Source organism: Aspergillus bombycis (genome assembly GCF_001792695.1).
Source record: "Aspergillus bombycis strain NRRL26010 chromosome Unknown contig00010, whole genome shotgun sequence".
NCBI classification, from domain to species: domain Eukaryota; kingdom Fungi; phylum Ascomycota; class Eurotiomycetes; order Eurotiales; family Aspergillaceae; genus Aspergillus; species Aspergillus bombycis.
Genome location: NW_019170012.1, coordinates 182,194 through 203,806, shown reverse-complemented (window position 1 = coordinate 203,806; position 21,613 = coordinate 182,194). Strand labels below are relative to the sequence as shown.

General features: G+C 50.2%; 2 protein-coding genes across 2 annotated transcripts; one reads left to right on the top strand and one right to left on the bottom strand.

The window, feature by feature from the left end:
- Nucleotides 1–691: 691 nt before the first annotated feature.
- ABOM_004079 (UV-endonuclease UVE-1) lies at nucleotides 692–6,316 on the top strand (the record flags this gene model as incomplete). The annotated part of the gene is made up of 3 exons (XM_022531209.1): nucleotides 692–1,258; nucleotides 1,331–2,876; nucleotides 3,609–6,316. The coding sequence occupies 3 exons, from the start codon at nucleotides 692–694 to the stop codon at nucleotides 6,314–6,316; spliced, it is 4,821 nt and encodes a 1,606-aa protein (XP_022393003.1).
- A 464-nt stretch (nucleotides 6,317–6,780) lies between these two features.
- Nucleotides 6,781–21,118, bottom strand: sidC (nonribosomal siderophore peptide synthase SidC; the record flags this gene model as incomplete). Its single annotated transcript, XM_022531208.1, has 3 exons — nucleotides 6,781–9,284; nucleotides 9,348–20,523; nucleotides 20,582–21,118. 3 exons carry the CDS (start codon nucleotides 21,116–21,118, stop codon nucleotides 6,781–6,783), a joined length of 14,217 nt encoding a protein of 4,738 aa, XP_022393002.1.
- Between the last annotated feature and the right edge of the window lie 495 nt (nucleotides 21,119–21,613).

Sequence of the window (21,613 nt, the reverse complement as noted above, 5' to 3'; positions counted from 1 at the left end):
CGGTTCAAAGGAGAGAAGCTCAGGAACGCGCAAGCAGTGTGATCCAACCAGATGTTAAACATATTCAATATCTGGAGCTCTGGCATGTTCCTGTACCTCTGCCATCGGCTCTAAGTGGTTAACGTAGGTATGCTCAGCGCCGCCTGGAATGTTGCTGCTCCATGAAAATGCCACAACAAGGGCAGGCCATTCTTCGGCACACTTTTAGTCTTTGACGCACCGAAACCTGGACGTCTTCTTGCACCTTCAATCCCGCATGGTACGTAATCGTCTTATGGCGGGTATTGTCGTATATAGATTTGTCGAAGTTGTGGGTGTACAGTAGCATACTGACGATCTCGACTTCTGATCACGCGTCAATAGTCAAAGAGAGTCGCTGTGGTTGGACTTGTATTCGTATACAACGAGACGCCATGTATATCCCTTAATATTGTAGTGTCGGGAATGAGTTGTTGTGAGGGCGGAAGTTTGGTCACCATAAGAAACCCGCCGAGGGCCTTCCTAAAGCTCCTTAGCGTCCGCCCCACGGCGTCTCTTCTCTCCGCTTGAAGCTCTTCCCGCTCCCTACATTCAACCATTCGCTACATCCTCGCCATTCAGTCTTGCCTGCTTTCTGGAGGATCATGGTAATAACGCCGCGCCAGAGACCTCCCCATTTTTTTTTCTCATCTAATAAATAGCGGGTTGCTGGATGTTTTTGCGGCCTCTCCACCACAAGCAGAAGACTTTTGGTCGTGCGCTTTCCTGTCATCATGCCGCGCGTTTCCATGACGTCGAGGAATTTGGTGCGCGCTCCCGCCGGGTCCGCCACTCTCCTCACCCGGTTCCTGTGGCAAGCTCAATCTCTTTCCTTGCTCTCGCCCATACCTCCTGTCGCTCTCATTACGAGTCTCGCGTGAACAACCTGTTACATTCTTTCCCTCAGAGATCACTGAAGCTTGCAACAACACCAGTCACGACGCCCTTGCATTCCCGGCGCCTCGCCGGAGGTCCGCGTGGCATAGTGGGTATATCACAGGCCGTGAACATGCCTGTAGGTGTGAAATTTAAGAGTGGGGACAGCGTGAACTCGCCGAGTGAGGAACATACTGTGCAGGCCCAGGCGCGTACATCGGAATTGTCTGAAGATGTTCCGCCAGATCCCGAATCGGATGAGGATGTGCCTGTTCAGGCCGAGGAGCTACAGGAGGCTCTTTCGAGGCCCCCTCCTGTTAACAGTAGTTATCTGCCTCTACCCTGGAAGGGCAGATTGGGCTATGTGAGTGATAACCACTGGTCAACTTTGCATTTTCTCTCCCTCCCATATGAGTTCATTTCTTACGACTAGTAGGCATGTCTAAATACATATCTACGATACTCAACCCCTCCTGTTTTCTGCTCTCGCACTTGTCGCATCGCCTCGATTTTAGAAAATCGCCACCCGCTTCTAGACCCCTCACAGCCTGCCCATCCGACGAAGAACCGCCCGGACCGGAACCAGCCACCTGATATTGCACGGGGCCAAGCATTCGTTGAAGCATTGGGACTCACCAATGCCCGGGATCTTGTAAAGATCCTGCGCTGGAATGACCGTTATGGAATCAAGTTTATGCGATTGAGTAGCGAGATGTTCCCATTTGCCAGCCACAAGGAGTATGGATACAAATTAGCTCCTTTTGCCTCCGAAGTTCTCGCAAGAGCCGGACGGGTCATTGCCGAGCTTGGTCATAGGGTGAGCGTGCATCCCGGCCAATTCACTCAGTTAGGGTCTCCTAAAACCGAGGTCGTGGAGAGTTCGATACGAGATCTGGAGTATCACTCCGAAATGCTGCAGCTGCTTCAGCTGCCTCCCCAACAAGATAGGGATGCGGTCATGATTCTTCACATGGGTGGTGTCTTTGGTGATAAAGAGGCCACCTTGAACCGGTTCCGGGAGAATTACCAACCTCTCTCGCAAGATATCAAGAATCGACTCGTTTTAGAGAACGATGATGTTAGCTGGTCGGTACATGATCTGTTGCCTATATGCGAAGAGTTGAATATACCGCTCGTGCTGGACTTCCACCACCACAACATCATCTTCGACTCGAGCCAAATCCGTGAAGGGACCCAGGACATTATAGGGGTCTTTGATAGAATTAAGGCTACTTGGACTAGGAAGGGGATCACTCAGAAGATGCACTATTCGGAGCCGACACCTTCTGCCATCACGAATCGTCAGCGGCGGAAGCATAGCGATCGTGTGTCCACCTTGCCCCCATGCGACCCCACGATGGATTTGATGATTGAAGCAAAAGATAAAGAACAGGCTGTGTTAGAACTGATGAGAATCTTCAAGCTTCCCGGCCACGATTTGTTTAACGACCTGATTCCACATGTTCGAACTGACGAGAACAAACCGTTTAAGCCGCCTCGGAAGTCTACCAAAAAGAACGGGGGGTTTGTTGACCTCGAGGGACATGTTCCTCCTGCACCAACTATCCCTGAGGAAGTGGTTGGCATGGGAGGTCCGGAGAGACGGGTTTATTGGCCTCCTACAATGGAGGAATGGCTTCGGCCTAAGAAGCTCATCCGTCCTAAAACAGCCCAGAGCCCCCGACGATCTCGGCAGATGAAGAAGGTCGATAGTGGTGTAGAGGGATCGTTGGAGCAAGATGGCGAGGTTGCTAGTACCACCTTGACTACACCTGCCTCGACGCCCGCGTCCAAAACCTCTCAGCGTATCTCTAGCGCGAAGAAGGTGGCTAGTAGAAAACGCAAAGCTTCTACGTCAGCCAGCACGTCGCCTTCTGCTTCAGATAATGATGTTTTGCCAGAAACTCCCAAGCTCCCGCGATCCAAGGGCACTGGGGTCCGTCGAAGCCGTCGAGCGAAGCCAGTCAGCTACGCTGAAGACAGTGAATCCCTGTGATCGGAATTTGGTCAAACCGTACTGCCTTCTGATGCTACTTAGTCATGTATCAATGCTATACTTGGAGTCTCTTGGATGGACAAGACGTTGAAGTCAAAAAGCGTTCCGACTCGAGCGCTTTGTATTTTTTTTCTCTATAGCGCACGCACGAACATAGATATAATATAGTAATTTAATCTTGAAGAACACATTAACATCGATTGCATATAATATCCAGCAGCCCGAGAAGCTTTGACTAAGGCAAGGTACGATGCAATTATGGCATTGGAACGGTCTCCACATCCTTTCCGCTGGTTTTGAAACTCAAGCTTAATCGAATGTTTCACCCCCTTTTTGGTCCTCATAGTTTCTTTGCTTGTCATCCGTCTTGAGAAAGGGTTACATATTTATTGTTATACCTTGTTCACTGTCCGCTGACGACTCGGTCACTAGTAAGGTGGTACCCTGACATCACTACACTAAAACGCCTTGTGGGCCGGGATGACTTCAACTCCTTGCCTGGACAGCACATAAGTTCAGCCTTACGCGACCCTCCTTCGACTGAACACCAACCGGAAACTCTGCAGTTTCCTGAAGTATTTACATATCTGTATTGTGTTACCTTAGTTCAGGACCGTGGCGCCGAAAATATTTCCTCGCACTCGCTGGCGCGTTCCGCCGAGCCTCCCCGCTAGGCGCCAACTGCCCTTACGACCTTTGCCCCTCCCTCGTTTCATAGCTCGGGACCGTGGAGCTAGACAAGGAAAGCTCTTTCTCTTCCTTCGTGCGCTCTTCGGGCCTACCAAGAGCCGTCGTGCCCAAGCTCGTCTTTGGGGTTTCCGCTACGAGACGATCCCCACCCTTCGCCATAGAGCCCAGGCAGGCCTATACCGAGTGATTCTTCGACGGCAAGCCAGGCTTCTCCAGAAACGACAGACTGGTAGACGGGGAGTGTTAGATTTCCTTATCGGGAGAAGAAGGCGGTTAAGAAGATTGGACACTGGTGGGGGGAAGCCGGCGCGTGCGACAGAAGGAGTGCCAATGTCACAGTACTTATCGTCGACATCCTCATGGGGCTCAGGGGGCGGTGCTAGTGGTGGACGTCGCCAGAAGGTCTACCAGTACCTGAGGGCTGCGAATGAACTACGTCAGACGTACGCCGCGCAATGGGCAGCGCAGATAAACCCATCCCGTGAATACGATGAAGAGTACTTAAAAAACACGCCGGGGGCATTTCCAGATATTGAAATTGCACGGTCCGAAGATGAGGAAATGGTGATTTTTCCGAGTTACGCAAGGCGACTGGTCAAAGACTACAACAGACAGCGTCGGGGATCGACTTCGACGCTCGACGAATACCGCGGTGTGGCCGAGGAGACGGAGATGGAGAAACTTGAAAGAGAGATATTGGAGGATGAAAATGCGATCGTCGCGGTTGATGTGCGAGGCTGGGTGTACTCACCTCATCGCGGGCCGATGAATCGAAAGCAGCGCTTGTTGATCGCACTCGCGAGGAAATTAAGCGGTGTACCGGCGCCGAGTAATTATTCGACTGATACTGAAGGTCCCGAATCCAATACCGCTTCTATAGGAAAGGCGTCAGGTAAAAGGGATGATGATCTTGTGGATGCGGAGGCGCAATCGATCATCAGAAATGCGGAAGGAAGGGCGGATGCTGCCTGGAAGTCCAGTGCCTCGGAACGAGATGGCGAAGCTATCCCTGGACGACCTCTACAAAGAACGACCACATCATCAACGCTCGAACCTTCTCAAATGAGCATGGATGAGCTGTCCCTGGCGAATGCTCACCTTATGGAGAGACTTCGCCCTTTCTTGTCGAATCCCATGAACCAGCAGCCTGTCACTGTGTTCTTTTTCAATGATGGGAAGAGCCAGTCGAGAAGCGTATTGACTGACGAGTCAGGCCACTTTACTTTACGCGCAGCGCTGCCGTTTATCCCGACTCATATCCGTGTCCTGGCATCGGAGGAACTCTCTGCTATGAAACAGGTCGAGGTCATCGAACCGAGCGGTGTCAGTCTCATCAGTGACATAGATGACACGGTGAAACATTCAGCTATCGCAAATGGAGCCAAAGAAATATTTCGGAATACTTTCATCCGCGAACTAGCCGATCTAACTGTCGATGGAGTCTCAGAGTGGTATACTAAGTTAGCTAAAATGGGGGTTCAGATACACTACGTCTCCAATTCACCATGGCAGCTTTATCCGCTGTTGGAGCGCTACTTTAAACTGGCAGGATTGCCTCCTGGTTCCTTTCACCTTAAACAATATAGCGGCATGCTTCAAGGGATATTCGAGCCTACCGCAGAAAGAAAGAAGGGCTCCCTTGAACAACTGCTTCGGGACTTCCCGACACGCAGATTCATTCTAGTCGGTGATAGTGGTGAGGCAGACCTCGAAGTTTACACCGACATTGCCCTGGCCAATCCTGGAAGGATCCTGGGCATCTTTATCCGCGACGTCACTACATCAGATCATAAGCAGTTCTTTGAGAAGTCCATCGACCACCTGGAGCCTCATCCATCTCGTACTCGCAGCACTCCCCAGCTCATCGATACCAGCGACATAGCAACTAATCGGCCTGCGTTGCCTCCTCGCCGCCCTCGAGCACCAGACCATCGATCTGCTGATGCCATAAGCCTAGATAACGCTGATCTGATTGACCTCCGTGACGATGAAGATTTGAGAGATATCCAGTCTGACACGTCCAAGCCACCGAATGGACGCTTACCACCAGCGAAACCATCCAAGCCTTCATCTCTACGTACCGTTTCCGCCATGTCAGACCAGCCCGGAAAAGGCAGTCCATCCCAGATGCAGGATGCCATCAAACGGAAGCCAATCCCCCCTGTACCGCCGCGTCGTCCTTCAGAAGTCCCAGCTCCACAAAACGCACTGCCAACCCGCTCCAAAACATTCAACGAAACGGATCCATCTGAACCTCAAGAACTCGTGCGGTCCAAACAACCCCCGCCACCACCTCCGCCCCGCCGAAGCAACACGGGAGCAACATCCTCAACAACAACCTCGAACTCAAGCACAAGCCGCCAACCATCTCAAAGACAACCGCAATCATACCCCACAGCCGCAGCAACAGCCGCTCTACAGTACGCCTCAGAGCGTCTCCCATCTCCGTCCAACCTCCTCCGATCTACAGCTACCAACCCCTCACCAGCCAGATCAAGCACAAACAGTCTAGACAGCGACCAACAATCAGTTGCCGGATCTGCACCTCCAGCGCCATTGCCCAACAAGCGCGAAGAACTCTGGCGAAGACGCTGGGAAAGAGCCCACGAGATCCTAACGGACAAGGGCGTGGTGCTCGGTAGTTGGCGAGTCGGCACAGATATCCAAGATGTTACGATGTGGTTGGTGCAGGAGGCGATGAAAGATGTCCCTCTCTCGGATACGAAGGGAAACTAAGCTTACGGATAGAATTGAATAAAGGACGACGACTTATATGTATATAGCCGTATTTGTGGATAAGCCTTGGACTCACGATGTATGTATGTATATCCACTCTTTATGACGGCAACTTAGCCACATACCATGCATAGAATCTGTATAGAATCTGCATGTGCTGGGATGAATATATGAACAGCGAACTAATATACACCTACTTTATTTATTTGTATTGAAAAGAATCACAGTTTTGAACGAAAAGTAGATTGAACTATCAAAATAATTGAGTATATACAACCGATCTATTGACAAGCATGAAATAAACAGAAATCAAAATCTAGAAATGCCCATGTAACAAAAAATGTGTATGATGTAGCCAAAAACATACACTGGTATCCAGGAAGAGGAATCTTGCCTCATATTAACTTCTTTTTCTTTTTTTTTTTTTTTTTTTAGTTGCCTTGGTTTTGCTTTCTTGCGTTGTATCACTGCAACGACGACACAATTCCTTCAATCTCAGCCCCAATATCCGACACAAGTTCATTGACTTCCTCCTCAGAAAGACAGCCACCTTCGACACGAACACCGAATCCAATGGTATCAGTCTTCGGGTCAGGTCCGATATCGATGTAGACGTTCTCATCTAGTAGAAGAGAAGTATCCAAGGCAGACACGGAGGTCGCCTCCAGACCAGGCAGAGGCTCATCGGGAATAAAGTCCGTGGGGACACCAATGCGAAGAGGCAAAAAGACCTCGGCCTTGTCGTTGACGTCTGCATCTGGCGAGGCATCATTAGCTGATGGAATGGAACCCTGCATCCAGAGGAGGTTGACCCAGGTATTGAACCATGGCGATCCGGATTGTTGGGCATCAACCCAGCGGAGGACGTCCTGCAGCGAGCTTTGCTCGAATGAGACGCGTTCTGCAAGGGAAGATTGAACAGCGCGGGCTTTGTCTAGGAGGTTGGGGTCCGATTCGTCAGAGATGACGTCGGAGATGGTGAATGGATTGACGTTCAGACAAGGCCCGGAGAGCTTCTCAATGTTGGGGAATGAGGCGGAGCGACCGGTTTGGTATAAGCCCATGGTTGGACTTGTTGACCCTGTTGCCCGCGCAAGGGTGCGAGCAACAGCCAGAAGGACCACGGCTTGGAGACCCAGGCCGACGGAGCGGCATATGTTTTCCATGTGGGATACGTTCTTGACCTTTTCCCAAGCCCCGACGAATAGTTGATCTGGGACTTGGCCGGCTTCCTGCTTAGAGTTGATGACGGTGCGCATACCTGAGCCGAGGGCGGAGGTCCAGTATGCTTTCTCGTCAACCTCACGGAGAGAACGGACTGAGTAGTCGACAAAGGAAGGGAAATCAGGGTTTGAGTCCAAGGGCTGACCACGGTAGAGCTTTGCAAGCTCTGAAACGAACAGTGGCATTGTCCATGCATCGTATGCAGCGTGGTTCACTAGGATAACGATGCCGTCTCTGTCGCTGGCCTTTATGAGGCGTAGTCGTACAGGGGGAACAAAGAGCGAAGAAGGCTCTAAAGCCTCTGCCTTTGACTGTGCCCTTGCAGCCTCTTTTATGGAATCAGAAGACTCAATGACCTTGAAAGTTTCAGCGTCACGCATAGCCTGCTTCATGACAACCTGGACCGCTTCGGAAGAAGAAATAGCTGCGAAGCAAGTCCGTAGTATTGGATGCCTTTGACGAAGTTGATACCATGCTTCTTCAAGCATGTCGGCATTGATGCGTTCCGTAGTAAAGTATGGCCAGGCAGGTTCGAACAGCTTCCGTCCAGACTTCAACCAGCCCACGAGGTGATAGTACTGACCGCCGAGACAGGGAAGAATGGCTTCAATCGACTCCTTATTCAAGCTCAGCTGTCTCAAAACTATTTTCTCGACTTGATCGTAGTCCTTGATAAGGGCACCTTGAGGCTTGATTGCCTGTTCTGTTATAGGTCGGATACGTTGACTGATTCCACGAAGGGTGTTGCCTTGGAGAATATCGGCTACACCGGTCTTCAGACCCTTCGATCGACAGATAGAAGCAATGCGGATTGCAGATAAGGAGTCCAACCCAATACTGAAGATGCTAGTAGTGGGGTTAATACTGTCGACTGGCACTCCAGAAACATCTGCTAGTACAGATTTAACGGTGGCTTCGTGCGGAGGTGTGTTGGAGTCTTCAGCCAGGCGTTCTTCGGGAGTTTCCAAGGACAGTCTGAGAGGCAGCTCTCCAAGATGCTCAGGTATGACTGTGACGCACCTGGTTGGGTGCTGGATAATATCTTTGAAGGCGGTTGTGAAATCATTGATGAAGCTATCGAGAGCCATTTGTGACATATATTGCCCGTTGCAGTTGGCGCTGACCGCAATTCCGTCTTGCCTATGGTCAACTTCCACATTCAGCTTATACTCGGCTTGAGCAGCATAGCCATCTGTTTCGTACGGCTTCCAAATCTGTTGCTCCTCAAGGATGCTGCCAGCAAAGTCTGCGCTCTTCTGGAAGACGAAGAGCGTATCGAAGAGCGAAGTAGCCCTCAGTGTACTAGCCTTTCTCAGAGAGTTTTGTACAACTCTCAGAGGCGCGTGCTGGTATTCTTGTGCTTCAGTTGTGAGTTGTTGCAGCCGCGAAGCCATAGCCCTATTGCTCAGGAACTTTGGCTCAAAGGTCACTCTTTGAGCTACAGTGTTGAACAGCGGGCCAAAAGTACGTTCGGTTCCTGGCACTGACCGGCCCGCAAGAACTTGTCCAAATGCAATGTCACGTTTCCCAATAAGACGTGCGAGGGCCTTGGCGTACGCTAAGATAGCCACGCTTTGTACAGTGACCTCCATCTTTTTGCAGGCGTCAATAATAACCGGCAAGTCAAGATCAACATGATTGTCTGAGAGGAACATGCGATCCAAAGATTCAGAAGACGGCAGCTGAGGAAGCTCAACAGCTTCATAATCTTGTAGCTTACGGCCCCAAAAGCCGCAGGCCTCATCTTGTCCGTTCAATACATGTCTGACTGTTTCTGAGAACTGTGGTCTCTCTGATGGATGCTCACCATTGTACGTAATAGCGAGGTCCTCGAAGAAGAATGGCAAGGAAGCACCGTCGTATAGAGAATGGTGCATGACGACGACCAGGAGTCTTCCCTCAGGCTGATTAACCAGAACTGAGCGGATGGGGGGAACCTCAAAGGAAGACTCCTCCCCAAACGAGAAGAGTGCGTTGACCTCAGAAAGAACGTCACGGTCAGATGGTAAAGTCAGCTCTTGCCATTCAAGAGGAGGATGTGTATGTACAGCACCGATCCAGGAAGAGCCAAGCTCCCCTATCAGATGGAATGAAGTACGCAGGATGTCATTTCTCTTGATTATTTCTTGGACCGCCTCCCGTAGCCTATTAGTATCCACAGAGTCGTTAAGGCGGACAGGATGAGGATTGACGTAGACCTGCCCGGAGGAGGCTAATGTTTGTGTGATCATGCCTGCTTGTAGAGGTGTACATTCAAACATGGATTCGACGGAATCACTATCACCTAAGAGACGGACATGCTTCTGGTAGACATTAAGAGGAATATTCGTTGTCCCGTTAACCTGTTCACCGTTCGTTGTGGGCTGAGGGAGAGAAGATTGCTCGATGTGTCTAGCTAACGCACCAACACAAGAGAAGCGCATGACGTCAGACGAGGAAACATTGAGGTCTGACTCACGTAGCTTGCGTGCGAACTGGATGGCTGTAACGGAGTCAATGCCTAGACTCAAGAAGGAGGCTCCCTTGGTGATATCTGCCAACCTCAAGCTACAGAAGGCAGCAACGAGACCTTGAATCGCAGTTTCTGTATTGGACCATGTTGTCTCGTCCCATTTAATAGCAGATGAACGTGGTCCAGAATCTTCCACTCGAGGGAGATTGAAACTATCCAAAGAGACACTTTCGCCTGACGCGACACTTGCTAGTACAGCATCCATCTTTTCGAGGAACTCCTCTCCATTATATAGAGTATCGAACGCTGGGGAAAAGAGGCAGTTTAGATTGATCGTGTCAGTAGCATGGTTTGCCTCGACTTCAAGTGCAAGTGGATATTCAGCAGGCATGTGGCTGTCAAGCTCCTTCCAGAGACTATGTCTCTCTGGCTCAGTAGCCCTGATGTAAGAGAAGAGGCAATCAAAGAGAGGAGTTTGGGAGTTTATCCAACGCTGTATATGTCTCAAGGAAGTATGCTGGTAATCAAGCGACCTGACAGTCGATCTTTGGACAGCCTCAATTACGTCAGTAACCGTGTCCAGCCCATCCGTGTCAAGACGACTGGGAATTGTAGTGATGCATGGAAGCAGGACCGAATCTGCTCCAGGCACAGATAAAGCGCGACCAGAGAGCACAAGTCCGTAAGTTATATCTGAAGCACCTACTGTATCGGCCAACAGAAGTGCAAATATAGCCTGTATTAAGGAGGGGACCGTTGTTTGGAGACTCGCTGATCGGCGCTCTAAGGCTGATAATTTGTTACTAAGTTGCTTGTGCGCAGAAGTTGGAAGGTCCATGACACTAGGATCTTCGCGGAAGATTGTCGGGTGGCAACCGGACAGATACTCAGTCCAGTGCTTCTTCGCCTTTTCAAAGTCTTGACCATAAACATGTTCAATGAATGCCAACGGTAAACCTCTCTCTGGAACTGGGTACTCGGCATAATAAGAAGTAACATCGTCCATCAACATTGAGAAAGACTCGCCATCATAGAGAGCATGGTGGATGGAGATGAAGAGAGCGAGTGGTTCCTTGGTTTCAGAGCTCTTTGCAAGATGGAATCGCACAGGAGGTGTACTGGAGATGTTCGAAATGATATCTTGAGTGACTCCTTCCTGTTGCTGCTTGGAACTCTCGATCGATTCTTCAAGGGTGAGATATTCTTCTTCGGTCCAGCGAAGCTGGTTGGAGTCAGGAGAGAAGACCACCTGGACCATCTCCTTATCCAACGGAGCGAAAGCAGTTCTCAATATGTCATTGTCATTGACCACTGTTTGCCATGCTGACTTCAACTGAGCAACGTCGACCTTTTCAAGTTGAAGAATAACATGATTAACATAGAGTTGGTCCCCATCGCTATTGATGGAGCGGGCTACCAAGCCTTCTTGGAGGGGCAGACAAGGACGCACAGAAGCAACTTGAGACAGGTCGACTCCAGCAGGGGAACTTTCCCTGTACTGAGATTCTATGCCAAGAAGCCTTTGGTGTGTATTCGACAATGCATCTTGTCCATTCATTAACGAGGTGTTTCTTGGAAGCCGGGCAAGTTGTTCAATAACTGGGTTGCTCATGACAAGAGCGACTGTGGCTTGGTATCCAACCTTTCTGAGCTTGATGGAGAGGCCTATGGCGCTCAGACTGTCCAGGCCAATTTCAAAGATATTTGTCATTGGGCCAATGTTGGAACGGTCTGTAGATATAACGGTACAGACCTCCTCCACAACGGCCTCCTCATCAGCGGTCAGAGGTCGGCTGACGGCACTGCCATTTCTATTGATCGCATTGTTTCCCTGGAGAACAGCTGCAAGTGGTAAATTCGTGAACAGAGCATGCAGTTCTTTGAGGTTCGCTTTCCCAGACATCGGTGCCTTCGGGATATACGTTATGGGTAGGATAAGCTCCGGAACCATATATGCCGGCAGCTTCTTTTTGAGGATATCCTGGAGTTCCTTGCCCAATGTAGCGAAATCAGACTGGACAAATTCTACGCTCTCATCCGGCTGGTGGTGACGAGAATCCGACCGCGTAATGAAAGATATAAGCTGCGCTCTGGCGAGACCTGGATGTTTGACAACTGTTGTGACAACAGTAATGGTAACGGCCGAAGATGAGCGTAGCACTTCGGACACCTCTCCGAGCTCTAGCCTTTGGCCCCGGATTTTGGTTTGATCGTCACCACGGCCCAGATACTCCACTGAGTCATCCGGCATCAGACGGCCTATATCACCAGTTCGGTACATTCTCTCGCCATTAGGTCCCGTCACAAATCCAGTGGCATCGGGTCTGTTAAGGTATCCCTTTCCAACAAGATCGCCACTAAAGACCAGCTCTCCAGTTTGACCTCGGAGAGCATAGTTTTCTGTACCGGGAATCATGACATGACAGGCACAGGCACTCAACGGTGGTCCAATGTTCCTCATATTTGTCTCCTTCCTAACATGAGCGAAAGTACAACCAATTGTCACCTCAGTCGGACCATATGCATTTACAAGCGCGATGTGAGAATCGGCCCATGTATCCAATACTTTCTTGGATATTTTCTCGCCGCCGACCGTCATATATTGTAGCTTGGGACAGTCCTCTGGCCGGGCATCGGATTGATCTACCATTGACGGCACGAAGCTTGCATGTGTTATCTCCCATTTTGAAAGTGTTGTTTTGATGTCATTCAAGATCATAGCTCTAGGAGCGGTCGCAGTGGTCATTCCTTGGCGCCACGGGAAGAACATTTCCAGAAGATGAGGATCAAAGGCTCTGCTGGCTTGTGCGAGATACCTACCAGTGCCACCCAGAGTCAGTGTACCAGGAGCTGCTTTGATGCAGAACTCTCCGAATGACTCGATAAACGATGAAAGATTGCCCCGGGTGACCATGACGCCTTTCGGTTTACCAGTTGAACCAGATGTAAAAAGAAGATAGGCGACATCGTCTGGATGAGACTGGTAATCCCGGTCCTCAGCCGGCATTGTTTCCACCAATTCCTGGAAGCCAAAGTCGTCGACGCAAATAATACGACATCCTTCAGGGACTCGGGAGAATGTCTGCGAAAATTGGGTCTCGGTGAAGACAATGGGGCAATCAGCATCCTCAGTCAAAAATGCTTTACGCTCATCTGGAAGGCCTTCGTCTATCGGAAGGTAACCATTTCCAGACTTGAAGATGCCAACGATTATTGGATAAGAAGGAAGGTTTCGTCCACAGCAAACGCCAATCATTCTGTTCTTATGCCCTTGGGAGGCAATGTAGGCTGCCACACGGTTCGCCTTTGTGTTGAGCGTCTCGTAGGTCCACGCTTCTTTAACAATTCCTTCAGGAGCTATGTCACTTGCGACTTCAACAGCTGTCCATTCCGGGTGCTCGCGGGCATTCTTCTCCAACCAATAGGTTGGACTAGTAAGGACCGAATCACGAACAGACTCGGGAACAGGTCTAGTGGAGATAGACATCAAGGCTGTTGGAAGATGGTGCATGAGGTCTGCTAATTGCTTGTCGGGAAACGCCAACATAGAAGTGACAAAGCCATCGACCTGACGGACAAAAAGCGACAGCTGCTCTCGGCTCATCAGGCGGCTATCTGATGATGCCTCCAAGACGATAGCGCCGTCTGGACGTTGAAAGACATTGAAGGCCATGGGATGCTCCACGTGTAAGCCAATTTGGTCTTCTAGCTCCTGCCAGATTTGGGATCGAGAAGGGCCATTTGATTCAGATGCCACATGGAAATTGAAAACAGCTGGGTATAATGCCTCTCCTCTTGGCCGGTTTAGCATCCTTCGCACATCACGAGCGTGAATATGGCAATGCTTCCAAGATTGTACCGAGATCCGGTGTTGCTCTGCGAGAAATTCGCGCGCGCTTCCCTGTGGGTGGAAAGGTATGGGAACAACAGAGATCAATGGGCCAATTGCATCCTCAAGATCCGGGTGCAACATACGGTCGGAGAGAGTTTCTGCAAAAACGGTTGCTGGGATTCCGAGATAGCAAAGTGAAACATAGCCCCATGCTGCTCGTATAATAGAGGCAATAGATGACACTCCGAGTTGAGCTGCAGCCGATTGAAGCTCCGAAGCCTTCTCCGTCAATGGAATTTCCTCTGAGATGAGCTTGAACTCTTGTTCAACTCCAGGATCTACCTTTTTGCCAGTAAGGTCAGGCCACACTGGAGTGTCCAGCTCTGAAAACCTCTCTAACTCGGATTGCCAAAAGTTGCAGGTCTCTGCGCTCTTCACTTCATTCGGAAGAACGATCGAAAGCGCACTGCTAAGTTGATGCCTCAAGGGCGGCTTGTGCATGTAAGCAGATTGCACATCATCCATGATTAGACTGAGAGAAGGGCCATCGTGGATAGAATGGTGTATCGTAAGAACCATGACTCTTTCATTGCCCTTGTCGACAACGGTAACAGCCCACGGTGGGTTGCTGAAATAATTGCTTTGGTGTTTTTTCATAATTGTCTCAATTCGGTGGTCACGCAGCGCTACCCAATCATCTTCAGTACAGTTGTGTACTTCCCAATCTAAGGTAGGCAACTTATAAATGAGCTGCAGGATAGAAAAGTCGAAATTATCATGACAAGTACTAGCCGCCTCAGCCACGGGAATGTATCCAGTCCTCAGTGCTTCCGTCTTTTGGGAAACTGCAAGCCAAGCCTGCTTTAGTCGGTCAAGCGACACGGAGGGGTCAAGTGAGAAGAAATGATTGCTCCAGTACATGTCGTATGTACCCATTGTCTCACTGAGCAAGCTTTCCTGAATTGTAGTAGCGCGCACAGTGAAGAAATCCTCTTGTATCTTTTTGGCGGCCAAAACATGCCATGTCAGATTGAACTTCTCCAGGTCAAATGTATCTGAGAAGGCAGTGGCAGCTTTGCTAGAAGAGGCCAACCTCACCAAATCTTGTACGGTGACACAGTTTAGTACTTCGACAACAGACAGTTGGTAGCCAGCTTCTTTGAGTCTAGAGGCAAGGCGAATGGCGCGAATTGAATCGATACCTAGACTTCCAAGTCTACTAACCTTGGTAATGATTGAGGATGAGATGTTGGCCAGTGATGCGATCATATCGATTATCTTTGAAGTTGTGGTGGCGTCTGCATCGCTTCCTGACTCTTTGGCAGAATCCGCATTTTCAGGGTTTAGCTGGCCTTCCCAACTGTCGATGTTAATAGCTTCATATGCGGCTTGCAGAGCCCGACGGTCAGTCTTGGCAGATGGTGTTCTTGGAATGTTTTTCACAACCAAGTACACAGACGGGATCATATGATCAGGAAGGACCGAGTGGGCTTTATCTCTGGCAGCACGCGCTATATCCAGTGCCGTACTGTTGAGTATCAACAACTTGTCATCATCGGCAGATGCAGCTGCAGGTGCAGAAAGGAAGGCAACCACCACCTTTGTAGGTCTGTCGGAACGACTGAGGATGAGTGTTTCAATATTCTCAACGGAAGGATGGCAGGTATCAAGGGAGAAACTGATTTCGCTAAGCTCAACTCTAATACCACCGAGTTTGACCAGGTCATCGACACGGTTGAGATATTCAAGAGAGCCATCAGCAAGCATGCGCACCAAGTCACCGGTATAATACAGTGTCTGCGAGGCTTCCTCATTCCAAACGTACTTTGCTTTTGTGACATCCTCTTGATTCAGATAGCCAGGGGAAAGCTGGGGCCCACCCAATGCTAACTCGCCAACCGCATTTTTCATTACCATTCGCTGGTTCTTTGTCACGAAAACAGACACGGTATCCATGGGCCAGCCAATATTTGCGCTTTTGATGTTCTTGTGCTCATTTCCGAACTCCCTGATTGTGGAAACAATGGTTACTTCGGCAGGACCATATGTGTTGAAGGCGCGCATATCTGTGCCCCAGTCATCGGCGACTGGCTGGGTCAACTTCTCACCAATCATAGTAATCACCTCAAGCGTTTCACAGCTCTTCCTAGGAACACCTGCTGAAAACGCCGGAGTGAGATGCGCATGGGTAGCCTTGGTAATGTTCGCGAGTTTCGAGAAAGAGCCCAACATTATCTCTCTGGTAGCGGAGATGAGAATTCCTCCAAGGCTCCAGGTATAGAAAATGTCTTGGATTGACACATCGAAGGTATACTGTGAGAACTGCATGCAGCGAACGACGCCGCCTTGTACGTCTGTGGGAATATCCTTGCCAAGAGATTTCATACAAGAGACTGCGGCAGAATGCTTGATAGGAACACCCTTAGGTGCACCTGTTGTACCACTAGTCCAGATGAGATATGCCATACCATCTGGGCTTGTTCTTTGCCTAGTGCTGGGCCTTCCCATGCCGTTCGACTTAGAGGTATTCACAGTGAATCGGCTAACATCGATAGTATCGACCCCAGCTGGGATGGACCCTTCGGGTTGATCGCCGTCATTACTAGACGTGAGAAGAACTTTGGCGCCAGTCCGAGCAATCAAGTCATGGCGACGCTGGGCAGGCGAAAGGGTGTCAATCGGACACCAGGCACCGCCTGCTTTGAGAATTCCCAGAATAGCCACATACATGGCCGGACTTTTCTCAATGCATATGGGAACAGGAGTATTTGTCAGCGGACCAGTGACTTGAAGCAGATTCTCAGCGAGATCATCGGCTATAGCGTTGAGCTCCGCATAGGTCCATGAGATATTACATGGGTTACTGTCGTCATCCAAGTCGCCCTTGAATATTAGTGCTATGTCCTCTGGGTGCGATTCTGCATGTTCTTCAAATCGAGAATGGATTAGCGCGCCCTCTGACACCTCTGGAGCAATACTTGAGGTTGGATTGAAAGTTGACTTCAGCTCGACCTGGGTCTGGGATGGAGCATCTAAGAAGTTTCCTTCTGGTGTTTCAAGTATGAACGCAACGATATCCGCCATTTGTCTCAGCATAACCTCAGCTGATTCAGAGTCAAGCAGAGCATGATTGAAACTGGCACGGAAGGTCAAAGATGAATTGGCTCCAGGCCAAACTTCAATCATCACAGCAAAGTCATTCCCCATTGGTGGGTGGTCTATTGAGCTCCAAAGCCCACTGGCGCTCGATCCAGCACTGAAGTCCTGATATGCCAAAAGCGTGTCATATGTCAATCGACCATCTCCTGTGACCAGGGACCCCAAACGCGGTTGCAGATAAGACAATGTCTTGGCATTAAACGATGACAGGTAGCGGGCGACAGATCTGTTCGTCCGAGTGCCAGTGGCATCCTGTGGGATCAGGTTCAGAGCGAGTCGTACGGGAACGGTGGTAAATGTTGGACCAATACATATTTCCGAGTCGGGATCCAACCGCCCAGAAATTACACTGCCCATCACAACATCTTGGTCTGGGGTCCCAGTGTAGGCCAAGAGGACAGAGCCCCAAGCTGCCTGTAGCACTGAAAGTGGGGTTGCGCCAATGGTTTTAGACTGCCTTTTCAACCTGTCGTAGCTGATGTGTGCGGTGATTTCCACGCAATCGGCCACTTTCACTGAAGGAGTCCGATAAGGCGTGACGGAAGGAAAAGAAATCGGCGAGTAGTGCTCCAAATGTTCGTTCCAAAATTTAGATGTTGCTGTGTGGTCAGCGCCAAAGTGATGTTGTACAATATGCTCCAATGATGTTCTGTGGGCCATAGCCTTATTGCCGTAAACCAAAGACACATCCTGAAGAAGTAGTTGCAATGAGCCACCGTCAAATATTCCATGAAACATGCTCAAGATTATGAGCGTTCTTTCAGGGGATGTGATCAGAGACAACTTCCACGGAGGGGTATTCAAGTTAATGGTTTCTTCCGCGTCTCGTAGAGCCTTGTTTATCATTTCCTTCTCTGAATTGCCCTCAGAGACGTTGTAAACGTTCCACTTTGGCTGTGGTACTGCATCGGCAGCCAGGATGCATTGTGCGAATGGAGCCATGTCGTCGTCGAGCCAGCAGAAGACAGTGCGGAAGGAGTCATAATTCGCAGTAACAAAGTCCCACGCGCTCCGTACACGGTCAAGGTCAACTGCAGCCTCAAGGGGAAGGACGGAATGATAAATGTACGAGCGAGTTTCGAACGACTTATCTGCTGAGCTGCGCAGAAAGCTGGTCAACATACCAGATTGTGTTGCCGTGGTCGGTAAGACTTTCTGGAGCTGATCCGAGGTTAGACCGAGCCTCTCCGCACATACAGGGTGGTTTCTGGTACTGAATGACGCAAGCTGCTGGCTCAGCAGCTCAGCGGAGTTATCAGCTAGAGAAGCGCCGTTCGAATCGATATCATTCGCCGTTGAGTGAGGCTTTGCAATCATTGACACCAGCCCCTTAGGTGTTTCAGCTCGCAGTACATCCCCTACAGATAAGCCTTCAACGGAATTATCTCGCAGCTTCTGCAGGAGCCGCATCGCCCCGAGACTGTCAATGCCCAGCGAATAAAGATCTGATCCGGGCTTGATTGCGGTGACATCTTCGTCGGATGTTTCTGCAATAAGGTTGAGTACCAGTTGTTGCACCCGTTGTGTGTGTTCATCTGTACTCTCCCAGCTGTCTTGTGCATCAACGGACGTTTCAGACTTGGGTTCCTGGGTGGAGAATAGGTCCACATCACCCTGCTGGAGCTTGGCAGATATGGCTTTGCGGTCGACTTTCCCAGAGCTAGATCTAGGTAGAGAGTCAAAGAATGCGTATGCCGATGGGCACATGTATGATGCAAGATGCGACTGTGCTGACTCTTGCGCGGTTCGCACAATTTCGTGTTTTTCTACTTCGGTCGCGTTATCCACTACTAGGCATGCAAAGATCTGTTCACTGCCTTGCACGTTCATGTCCCGCTTCGACACTACGGCCACAGCCTCGATAATACCATTCACAGTGGAGAGGACAGACTCTATCTCACCAAGTTCCACGCGGCGACCGCTGAGCTTTACCTGATCAGAGGTAATACGGCCAAGGAACTCAATAACCTGGGAGCCTGTCTCGTCCCAAACAATGCGTGCCATGTCACCAGTGCGGTAGACGTAGCCGAAGTCGGGGCTATGTACAAATGACTTCGCAGTTTCTTTCGGGCGGTTCAAATAACCTTTGCTGACCTGCGGTCCTCCTAGCGCCAGCTCCCCAGTAAGCCCAGACGGTACCGGCCTGGGTACATGCGTATTCGGATCCAAGATGAACATTGCACTCGTAGGCAGCGCTTTACCAATGATGGAACCACGAGTGGAACGGTCGACTGGGGCAAGGAAAGTGCAGTTAATGGCGCCTTCTGTGGGGCCATATGCATTAACCAACATGGTCGAAGGCCCTGAAGAGCCATTTACCTCGTTGGTATTCGGTTTGGAAGCAAAGTTCTCGATGACTGTTCGATTTAGCTTTTCGCCCATGGTCCAGAGAGACTGGAGAGTTGTCAGACGTGAAGGACGCAGAAGTGCGGCCAAGCTGGGAGTGGCCATCATCACAGTTGCCTTTGCTTCATTGATGGTTGCTTCCAAGTCTGTCAATGTCAAACTGCGATACGCAGAGCAAAGAGTAGCACCACTACTCAATGTTACGAAGATTTCCATGAGCGATGGATCAAATGTGGGAGATGCGAACTGGAACCAACGGAAGTCCCCAACGGAGTCTCCAGGGAGCGGGATGGCTGTAGCATGAGACTCAATGGAGCAGGTAACTGCCCGATGGCTAACTTGAACGCCCTTGGGCTTTCCAGTAGAGCCACTCGTGAATAGGAGATAAGCAGTCTGATTTTCATTTATATCTGGTTGGTCAAGAGGCTCAGACATAGGTGTTGAAGGGGCCTGGTCCCCTCGTAGCTCTTTCCACTTCGACACTTCCACGACATCAACCCATGTGTGAGTGGCTGTTGTAGCATCTGTAGTTTCCGTGCTCCACGGTGTAGGGGACGGCTCAGGTGTATTTCCTAGGATAATGGGAGAGCCAATATCTTGGAGGATCTCTTGTACTCGTCGTGCGGGGGCATCTTGAGGGATCGGCGAAAACGCACAGCCAGCCTTCAGGATACCGAGATAGGAAATATAAAGTTCAGGGGACGTCGACATATATACAGGGATTATGCGCCCTTGACTGGCCGAGTGATCGTGACCGGACAAAAGAGTCCTGATATGTATGGCCAAGTTCGAGGCTGCAGTATTAAGAGCTGCGTAAGTTAAAATGCTGTGTTCTGCGGGTATTTCTGCAGATGCTAAAGAATGTACGAAGTCAAGCGCTATGCGATTAGGCTTTCTACGGGCCCAGCCCTCGAAAGCAGCGTGAAGAAGGGGTGGCCTAGAGCTCTCGGCTGCAACGGCCTCAGTCAGTTCGGTGCCCATGGACGGGGGTACCATAAGTGGAGGGAAATTAAGGATCGAAAGCTCAGGAGGGGATATATCGAGGCTAAGGAATGTGGACGAATCGGCTAAGTGTGAGGCGAGCGTTTTCAACAGTTGCGAGATTGACGTATCCGGAATGAGTTGCGTCGGATAGGTAAAATCGATTTGTAGAACACCGTCATTCGTAGTAGATGTAACATTCAAGCCGAACATCTACAGATGCGTCAGTTACCCAAGTACAGTGCACACGCTATCTTTGGAGAAGACCAACATTTCCTTGTACGCTAGGTTGTAGCTCGCCATTTTCAGGTCCGACACCCAATCCTAGGGTCAACGAAAACTGGATCTCGTCCTTGTTGTAGTGGCATGTATCTACTTCGCGCACTTTGCAACATTGTTCGCCCCTCTGCTGCTCAGCACCATCGGAGCAAAACACGGAAGCGCAAATGACTCCGCATGCCTGTTGCGTGCCCGACACGAAGGGCGAATGGCGGGATACGAAGAAAGCAACATCTTCGAGCCCGGTGAAGCCAGATATGAAACGCGCATAGCCCTGGACGATGCCATCGGCGAGGTTCTGATATTCCGTACTGCAAGATAGCTCGAGCGGGGGACTTCTGGCTACCGCACACTCGGCTGATCTATCGACAACGTATGGATCGATCGTGTCCAAGGCTGGAACCTTGGTAACGGGCAGGATTTCGTTCATGGTTATGGACGAGGCGCTGTTGCTCAAAGAAAGGGTCTTTTCGCAGACTGAGTCCACAGAGCTTCCGTACCCCTCATCGCTCGTGATTTTGCCTGCCATTGCTTCAGTAGTGCGGGGTCACTGCGGCTACTCACCTGTGAACTCAGCGAAACTCGTCTGGCTTCTGCAGCAAGAGTTTGTACCGGCACGCGTACAAATAAATGGGTATCACAGCTAGTCAAAGGAGCTGGAGGGATTTGCAACCAAGATATTCCTGCAACTGCAGCTAAACAGCCACATTCTGCAGCAAACTCAGGAACCATCATCGTACGGCGTCATCCGTGGGAACGCAAAGGGCTTCAAAACAAGCTCATTGGGCAGAACATGATAAAGTGGGGGTTGCTGAACGGGCTACCGCGGTAATTACAATGGTATTGATTGTGATGTGCAGGATTTGCAAAAGTTTTTGAGTGATACCACACTGCGCGGATGACGCGCCAATCACTCCCACGATTCTCTTACCGTCCCGTCACGAAGTGGGGGCGCAGACCAGTCACTCTCTCCGGTCATCGGCCAAGTTATCTGATTAGATCATCTGATTAGATCCATACCGTT